Source organism: Rhagoletis zephyria, unplaced genomic scaffold (genome assembly GCF_001687245.7).
Source record: "Rhagoletis zephyria isolate East Lansing unplaced genomic scaffold, Rhagoletis_zephyria_1.1 Rzeph_scaffold_01092, whole genome shotgun sequence".
Classification (NCBI taxonomy): domain Eukaryota; kingdom Metazoa; phylum Arthropoda; class Insecta; order Diptera; family Tephritidae; genus Rhagoletis; species Rhagoletis zephyria.
In genome coordinates, this window is record NW_016158176.1 from 3,288 (window position 1) to 12,882 (window position 9,595).

At 35.8% G+C, this 9,595-nt stretch overlaps 2 protein-coding genes across 2 annotated transcripts in view; both read right to left on the reverse strand.

Annotated features, from left to right (window-relative positions):
- Window positions 1–395: 395 nt before the first annotated feature.
- The window catches only part of TTLL5 (Tubulin tyrosine ligase-like 5), a 55,767-nt gene continuing 46,567 nt past the window's right edge, over window positions 396–9,595 (reverse strand). The window contains exon 4 of the mRNA XM_017615877.1: window positions 396–510. Coding sequence (XP_017471366.1) covers window positions 463–510 — 48 coding nt within the window. The 3' untranslated portion in view covers window positions 396–462. The remainder of the gene's footprint in view (window positions 511–9,595) is intronic.
- LOC108362755 (uncharacterized) lies at window positions 3,636–5,556 on the reverse strand. Its single transcript, XM_017615878.1, has 2 exons — window positions 4,649–5,556; window positions 3,636–4,577 (listed from the first exon to the last, which is right to left on the reverse strand). The coding sequence occupies exons 1-2, from the start codon at window positions 5,495–5,497 to the stop codon at window positions 4,569–4,571; spliced, it is 858 nt and encodes a 285-aa protein (XP_017471367.1). The 5' UTR covers window positions 5,498–5,556; the 3' UTR covers window positions 3,636–4,568.

Below are 9,595 nucleotides of genomic sequence, written 5' to 3' on the forward strand. Positions count from 1 at the left end.
GCATTTCCTGGTATTATTTTTTAATATATAGGCAACAATTTGGAAGCCGCATTTCATACTGCATATCTCTGAAAGTGTTCATGGTACAGTACTGGAACTTCGTATGGAGTAAAAGTAAAAGTAAACAAAGCCGAATGGGAGGATAAAATAAACTCTAAAATAATAAATTTTGTCAATAACAATTTTTTCGACGGGAAATGTGGTTTTATTGTGTTAAATTGCAAAATATATGATTTATAAAAAGAATTAATAGCAAAAATTTTTAAAAACGGCGATTTTTGTGAAAGTATTAGCAAATTCCAGTTCATCTAAAGTTTCTAAGACGTTGTTTACTTTTACTTGAGAATTGTCAAAATCGGCAAATCCCTACTAGCGGTTTCAGGAACGTGCCACATTTGTTCGCTGCATCGTGATGTGATAAAAAGAAAAGCTGGCAGCACTCCGTAAGGTTGCAGAAATCTCTCAAAATATGTTGGAAAAGTATCTTGATAAGAAAGGAACGGCTTTACACTGTCAAAGAAAAAAAACGCATTTCAATCTTGCACTTTATTATACTAAAATTATTATTTTTTTTTTAGATTCTAATTAAAATGTTTGCACTTTAACTGAAACCTTGCAGAATTTTTTTAATTTTTGTACAACGTTTGATACAAAACCTGACATCTACCACATTTTTTTTTGAAATCTACCACTTTTTTCCAGATTTTACTACACAGAATTTTGTTTAAGTCCGATCACTGCGCTGGAGTTGAGTTATTACTAAAAATCTTTTTTATGATCCGATTTCGCGGATATTTAAAACATGTATTGGAGACGTTAAAGGCAGTCCAATTATAAAAAAGAGCTGCCAGGTGGTGCTGAGGTCGAGGTATTACTAAAAATCGACAAGTAAGAAAAGGTGCCGTGAACGTCAGACTAAATCCACCTATTGAACCATTGAGTATATTGAACTCTCGTGTGTTACGATTGGCCCAACGGATGTGATTTGCCAACATTATGATGCGTCAAAGCTTCATTCGGAGACACCAGGGTTGAGTTGTGCAGTGGTAAATCTCAAATCACCACCTGCCCAAATACATACCTTAAAATCCAGTTTCATGAAAGCAATTTCATGAAAATTTATTTTTTTACTTGCATTTAATTTGGAACCTGACAGATTTAAGCGTCTATTCTTTATTCAAGGTATATGAGGATTAACTTTTCTAAATAACTTTATGTTTCTTTCTTGCTTCACGAGGTTCAGCCGTTCAAAAAAGAGTGAAGTTGGTTGTCTTTCGCCAATATCAACTTCACACTTTTCTACAGTACAGGGTTGCTTTATTTGGTACTGTTTACAACTCGGCCCACCTGACTATGACCAACCTCGGTCATCAAACTTTATATTACATTTATGTTTAGACTGTCTTAGGTACTAATATTTACATGCTGTACGTTACAGTGTTCAATGTATAATTACTATACTGTACAATTCATCTTAAATTCTAACGCTTAACTGCTACGTATTATGTTACAGTGTAAGTTTATAGCCTATTATTATCCGTTCGACTCATCAGCAGAAGCGACCTTTTCAACGTTTTTATCGACCCACTTTCGCATTCTATTCGCTTCAATAACGCCATTATACGGCAGCTGAGTTAGCTGGCAATTGTCCATTATGGCATACCTGTCATTTCCTAAAACCTTAAACACTACATAGGGTCCTTTGTATTTAGGGACGAATTTTCTGTTTGTTCCCACTACTGTATCTACATTTCGTATAACAACAAAGTCACCTACTTTATATCCTTCGCCTTCACACTATTCTTCAGGAAATGACTTAAATTGTATTCTTGCTTCTTTTCAATAGCTTCGTTTTGATTTACTTTATCCTCTATGTACTCAGTAAACTCATCTATTATCTCGCCTCTCTGCTCGACCCCAAATAGGAGTTTGCTTGGGGAACTTCCCGTAGTACTGTGAATTGAATTGTTAATGGCATATTCCACTTGAAGAAGTTTACTTGACCAATCCGCATGATTGATTGGCTCGGTAAGCTTTCCCAACATTGTCTTTAAGACCCTATTTACACGTTCTACTTGTCCATTAGCTTGTGGGGAAGCAACTGCCGATTTTACATGAATTATATTTCTTTTTATCAAAAAGTTCTCGAATTCTAGTGACGTAAAACAAGTCCCTCTATCGCTTATAATTCTCCTCGGTCTACTATAGTAGCTAAAGTATTTATCTAATGCTGCATTAACCTCCCGAGTGCTTGTAGAATTAGTGGGATAAAGTTTTACGAACTTCGATTACGACCAATATATGTTTACGCTTAGACTGTATTGTCGGCAGCGGACCAAAATGGTCAATATGGATTGTATCAAACGGTATATTATAGAAATTCCTTTCATTTGCCCGAACTGGCATTGCATACATGATGCATTTCAGACAGTTTTGAACTCAACTTTCAGCTTCATTTTTGGAAACCAATAGTACAAAGAAATTTTCGTCAAAGTTTTGTCAACCGACTGATGTCCTATTTTCTCATGCATTAGTCTTATAATATTATCTTCCATTTCTCTAGGCACATATAACATGGTTTTCCCATCTCGCTTTACTTTATAAACTAGTCCGTCTGATAATCTTAAGTCCTTTACTTCCTCCTTTTCCATACGTTCTTTTAAATCTGTTATCAAATCGTCACGTTCTTGAGCTAATTGTATATGAAACTCGGCTTCATTAATATCTACGTTAGCAATTTGACATCTGCTTAACGCGTCAACATGACCCATTGATGACCCCTTTCTATGTTGAATGATGTAGTTGAAATTTTCTAGTTCCAGAGCCCATCTGGCTATTCGTGCGTTTACCTGCTTTCTTCCCAAAGTCATAGCAAGCGAGTTACAATCCGTAACGATCTTAAATGGAATTCCTTCCAGATATACTCTAAATCTTTTCAGAGCATAAATGATTGCCAATGTTTCGAGCTCGAAACTATGATACCTACTTTCCGCGCTTGACGTTGTTTTCGAAAAGTACGAAATTGGATGAAATTTACCATCGTCCTGACGCTGTAGCAAAACGGCCCCAAAACCGGTCGAACTGGCATCACAATGCAATTCTGTTTCTCTCAATGGATTATAAATTGCTAGCACTGGACTTTCGGTGAGTTTGGTTTTTAATTCTTCAAACGCGGCAATACACTGTTCATCAAAATCAAAAGTCGAATTTTTCTTCAACAACTGTTGTAATGGTTTTACAATCCGTGAGAATGACGGTACGAATCGTCGAAAAAATGAAAATAATCCAATGCAAGAGTGTAACTCTTTTTGGTTTTTAGGAACAGGATAACGTTTAATAGTGCTTATGTGCGAATCGCTTAGCGAGATGCCTTTGGAGCTAACTGAATATCCTAAATACTCAATTTCACTGTAACCGAACTTACATTTAGTAAGATTCAGTTTGAGTCCTCTTTTGGAAAGCTCATCGTCTAACAACAATTTGTGATCATCAAAATCTTGCGAAGCTATAATAATGTCATCCATATAAATTATTATTCGCTTTGAATCAATTAAGTCTCTAAAAATTGTGTTCACAAATCTTTGAAATACAGCCGGAGCATTTTTTAATCCAAACGGCATTTTTACGTATGCGAATTGGCCGTTTGGTGTTACAAAAGCAGTGAGGGGACAGATTCCGGTGACATGCGAACTTGGTGGAATCCGCTTTTTAAATCTAAAACCGTAAATATTCGTTTTCACTCCAAGTATTCTATGCAATCATCTATCAAAGGTAGTGGATAATTATCCCTTACAGTTATTTTATTTAGACCTCGATAATCTATGCACATGCGCATCTTTCCTTTTCTTTTGACTAGTACTACGGCAGAAGCATATGGCGAATTACTGGGCCTAATGATTCCTTCCTTCAGTAATTCGTCAATTTTATTCTGTACTTCGGATTTTTCTGAGTAAGACAGTCGTCGTGGAGTGCAATAAAATGGTATTTCGGTGGTTAGATGAATTTTCATCTCATAATCAAGCGGCTCGATTGCAGTTTCTCTTGGCTCTAGGTAAGATTCCCTAATTATATTGTTCAAGGCTACCAATTGTTCCCTATTCAATTTAGGATTTATATCTGGTTCTAACGCGAAAGATTCTATATTAATGCAAAATATATCATTACTGGCATGCGTTACCAAAGGATCGGAATTGAGTTTTCTATTTTCGTCATATGATTTTAAAAGATCGCATCTGCTGAGGTTCGCAAGTGCGTTTCTTTGGGGTACAAAATAATTCATTTTTTCTCTAATACACATTAGTTCTTCTTTAACATATCTCAGCTTTACTTTTGTTAAGCGAATCCTAAACTTGGACAAAAAATCTCTTCCTAGAACTACTGGCATGAGCATACATTCATTTGACAAAACTAGAAATGTAACTTCTTTTATTTCGTTTTTAAATTTAACAAAACATTTTAATTCATTTTTAATCAATATTCTCTTCCCTCCGACACCAACGTATTTTGATATTTTGGGTTGTTTGTGTCCTTTAATAAATTCTCTCGGAATATCAGATTCCCGTAACAGACTAACGGGACTACCCGTATCAAAAAGAGAAATATACTTATTAAATACCTGCTTCTTACAGTCACTAAACTTAATACTCACAAAATTGTAAGCGCCTACGTCTTCGTCGTCTTCACCGGATTCAACCTCTGCAACTGCCAGGACTTGTTGTCGTTTGTCCGTTTTACGAAGAATTTTCTTCGGATTGGGGCAGGAACGATGCTCATGACCCATCTGCCAACAGCGAAAACAGGAACCGTTTGGTCTGAGCGGGTACGGGCAATTGGGTTTTATATGCCCTGTTTGCGAACAATTGAAACAGTGGGCAACTTCCTTCGTAGTCCTTATTGATTCCTTTGCCGGCCTTTTGATTGTGTCACTCTCGCGACGTAAGTACTTCTGCTGGTATCTGGCCACTAGCATCTTCAACTCTTCAATTGTGCGTGCGCCCATAAGGAGATTTTTGTTAGAGATATTATCTCCTAGGCCTTCAACTATGAAGTCGATGACTTCAGTTTCGGTTATGTCAGATCTTTTGGCGATGGCCTGCATGTTGAGAATGTAGCAGTGGAGTGACTCGGTCTTCTTCTGCCAAAGCCGTTGGTCTAACATCTTGTAAACATCTTGCCGGCTGACGTCTCTGTCAAATTCAGCAGTTAGTTGCTTGCGTAGCTGATCGTACGTGAATGCGGCTGTCATGGACAAAAACATACGTGCAGTGCCGGTAAGAGACCGCCGCAGGCATAAAAATCGGAAACGTTCATCAGCATTAATTCTGTTCATCACTTCTTCAAAATCTCGTAAAAAATATCGCACTGAGTATGCAATGTCATCTCCACTGAACTTTGTTAATGCATGTTCGACATCACAGTAACTGTTTTTGTTGCCAGCATTACACACTGGTGGTGCTGAGCCTTTCTCCAATTCGAAAATACGTTGTTTTAACATCATTATTTCTAGCTACTTATGCAGTGAAGACAATTCCTCGTCAATACTTGCTGTAGCGGGAACAGCAACAGAAGTGGAGTTGTCGATGCTAGCCGTTTTGACTGCAGGAAGGGCGGTAGCATTGGTGGCAGCAACATTACCGGCAACGTCGACAGCATCGGCAACGGCAGTGGCCTTGGCAACAATATCGCCAACGGCAGTGACACTGACAACTGTATCGGAAACGGCAGTGGCACTGGCAACAATATCGGCAACGGCGGTGGCACTGGCAACGGCAGTGGTAGCTCCATTAGCAACGACAGTAGTAGCGGCAATGGCGGTTGTAGTGGCTACGGCAGGGGTGATGGCAGCGGCACCCTCAGCAGAGGCCTCATTGCCAGCGGAATTAATTTTATCGGCAGATGGATAAACATTTTGCTTACCATAATGTGCGGCTCCGGCAGGGGCACCTTCAATCGCCACTTCATCAGCACAGTCCCCCACACTAGCCATGTCGGCGTTTGTATTTGTTTGCTGTGAAAGAAAATCGCACGGAGCACCGCGTATGTTCACTGTGGTGGTTGTCTTTCGCCAATACCAACTTCACACTTTTCTACAGTACAGGGTTGCTTTATTTGGTACTGTTTACACAGGATAAAAATTTTTCACTCAAATTGTTTTCATGAAAGAGGTATTTCATCTGAAATAAGTCCACATTAAGGCGGGTCAATTTGTTCTTAGAAAATATAACCGACTTTGTTTCGCCGACAGAAGTATTCTCCTGTCAATTCTGAACAAAAAAGTCCATGGAAGCATAGCTCTAAAATAGATTTCGAGCCTCCTTATTTTTAATTTTAGTCAATAATAAATTGAATTTTGATGTTAATTTTTCTCTCTAGCATAGCATGCAAAATTTAATCAATTGGACTATTTTTAAAGGAAAAACTTCGATGTTCCCTACCTTTCGATTAAAAATTGTCGCAATTATTTTTTTCCAAGCTATTAAACAAACATACCACCATTTGGCAATAAAAAAAAAACTATAGCCGTAGAGTGTTCCGGCAAGAATTCTAAATCATACAATGCTGTGATTGATACTTTGCCTTCACAGGATACTTTATCGTTCGGTCTATCAAATGATTTATTAGATATTGCGTTACCGACGTACCGTTATATATTAAAGTATTATTTCTTTCAGAGTGGTCGTGCTAAAAATATTAAGAAAATGTCTTCTTATGAAAGTTTTACGCCTCATGTGGTGGGCAAAGTCGTTGCCGTTTGGGCTAAATTTAATATTCCAATTATACTTCGAACTAGTGTTATTAAAAAGTAAAACAATTTTATTGATGTTTACTAAAAAGAAAATATAAAACGAACAGCTGGAAAAAATTGGAAGACATTCGCACATAGCAAGAAAAAGTATTATACATTGGCAAATGTCAATGTGATTTACTAACAAAAGAATGAAGTTGTCAATTGATTCCAAAAAAAATTGCGAGAATTCATGCGTGACCAACACAATGAGAGAAAACTGACCATACCAGAACATATAGAAGATGACTCTCAGCCCACATTTATAACAAGAGCACTTTCAATTTCCGATACAACATACGATCTAGATCCGATGGAATCTGCGGCAATGTGATGTAAGTGATCATGCAATGGACGAAGTGCAACTACTGTCCAAGAAGCGTGGTTGTTACACTCAGAGATACGACGCTTTGGAGTAGCAGCTTGTTTGGCAACCAGTCTTTTCTCAGATATTGGATTCAAAGACCAGCATGGAGATCCTGTCGTCATGGCCAAATGCAAAGTTGCTAGAGATAAAATTAAATGTAGGGACGATGTATTACGGAAACGATATGATTCTTCTGCTCTGTAGTACGATTGTGCGATTCAGTAACTGTGCTGCCGCTGTGCTGGGCACAAATCCGTTGCATATGCCAAGGCGCTCGTGTGTGCACAAAGTTGACAAGCATTTTATATGGAAGAAAATGCGCAACACCCTCCACAAAAAAAATTCTAAAAAATCAACGGTAACTTCTACCGACTTGAAACTTGCGCTTTATCAGACTAAAAGTGAATGGGCTATAAAACTGCATACCCGAAAATCTTATAAAAATTCTGAATAAAAAGTTCAAAATATTTGTGAACATTTTTTTTAAGTTTGATTTATTTTTGGGAATTTTGTGCAAGCTTTGAAACTTTTATTTATGTGATTTCTGTTGTTATATAGAAGATGGAACTATTAAAAATAAAATTATTAAAAGTAAATAAATACACATATGTAGCAAACAACATAATTTTGAAATTTTCTGCCATATTTTACTCGCAGCTGCAAATAAAAAGTTTACAAAAAACATTCAACACGAAAAACATTGGTAATATTTGAAAAGAATCACTGTATGCACATTTTGTACATATGTATTTATTTTCAAGACTGATTTTATTATGCTAGTGCAATGATGATTAATAAAGAAATATTTTAATGTGGACATACATATGTATATGATATTTATACTTATAACAAACGATGTACACGTATTAAATTGAAAACTTTAATTATTCAATTCCTTTAAATGCAAGGCATGAATGCACGAACTGAATGTTCCTGTAAGATTAAAAAAACAGACTTATCTCATTTTAACTTCCAGTTTTCTATATTTGTTTTACGTCCTTTTGGAAAATTATAACCGGAACGGAACCGGAAAATTATAACAAACTATTTTTTTGCAATTTAGTTTATATTACTTGTTTTTAATAGTGTATTCTGCAATACTTAAACAAAATTCAACAAGCTTTCGTAAAACTTCAAGTTTTTAATAAGAATAATAAAAAAATTACTCAACTGGCACGTTGGCACCACAGTTGAAACAATGTGAAAATTTGCATGTTGTAACTGATTTCGAACGGTTCCATTACAAGATATGCCACCGCCTTTAACAGAAGAAAAGGGACGAGAATTGTCTACCGATGTCAAATATTTATACAAAATGGCGAATGCTATATATAATGGATTTTGCTCGAATGATCTAGCAAATATCAAGCCTGGAAATATAGCTAATTCTCGCTGGATTACAAAAGCCAGTAGGATTTTACGTCTGTATGTAACTGCCAAAAATCCGTCGCCAAATTTGAAATTGTTATCTATGTATGTTATGAAAGTATAGGCGCCAATGTACTTTAACATAAAGTACTACAATTCAATAATTTATGGTAGTGCTGTGCTGTTATCTAAATTCATACGTTGGACTCGATTTTTGAATGATAATGTTCTCGAAATTATAAATTCTGTTATACAAAATAACGCATTTTATACACATAACGAAAACAGACTGTTAAGTATGTTATTCGATGATAGAAAAGCAATTCGCGACCTTTCAATAAAAATAAAATAAAACTTTTTAATATACAACGCTTTTATAAATGGACTAAAAAGTAGAAAATAATATTTCTCAGTCCCAAAGAATTTGTTTTGATAATTTTTTATTTTGAAATTTTAGCAAAAGTCATTATAAACAATTAATGATATTGAAAACGAAAAATGTGGAGCGCATGCAGTGCAAAGCATTCGATTTCATTGACAATAGTCAAACTACATAACATTCAACAGCGAAAGTAAAAATTTGAGATCGATTTTAAACGGTCGTTATTCATATGCCCACATACATACATATGTTACTTTTCATATCAATTCAAGTGTATTACATGCGCCCCACGCTTTTCATTTTCAATGTCATTAATTGTTTATAATGACTTTTGAAATTTCAAAATCAAAAGTTATCATAACCAATTCTGTGGGACTGAGAAATATTATTTTCTACTTTTTAGTCCATTTATAAAAGCGTTGTATATTAAAAAGTTTTATGTATTTTATCTTATTTATTTTCTACTTTTTAGTCTTGCCTGTACAAAATTTTGCAATAGATATTAAAATAATTCAACTTGCAGTGAAAGAGAACAGAAGACTATGCAAGCAAAATGTTGTTTGCTCACATTTAGCATGTGCCTACATATGTACATACATACACACATATAGCAGCAATTAATTTCATTTAAAGAAATGGCGTGTCGTCCATTTCCGCTGTAGCGTATGTAGTGGATATTTTTAACTTCTTCTGG

Excerpts from the sequence above, each read along its gene's own strand:
- LOC108362755 (XM_017615878.1), bottom strand. The coding sequence starts at position 5,497 with ATGATGTTAAAACAACGTATTTTCGAATTGGAGAAAGGCTCAGCACCA.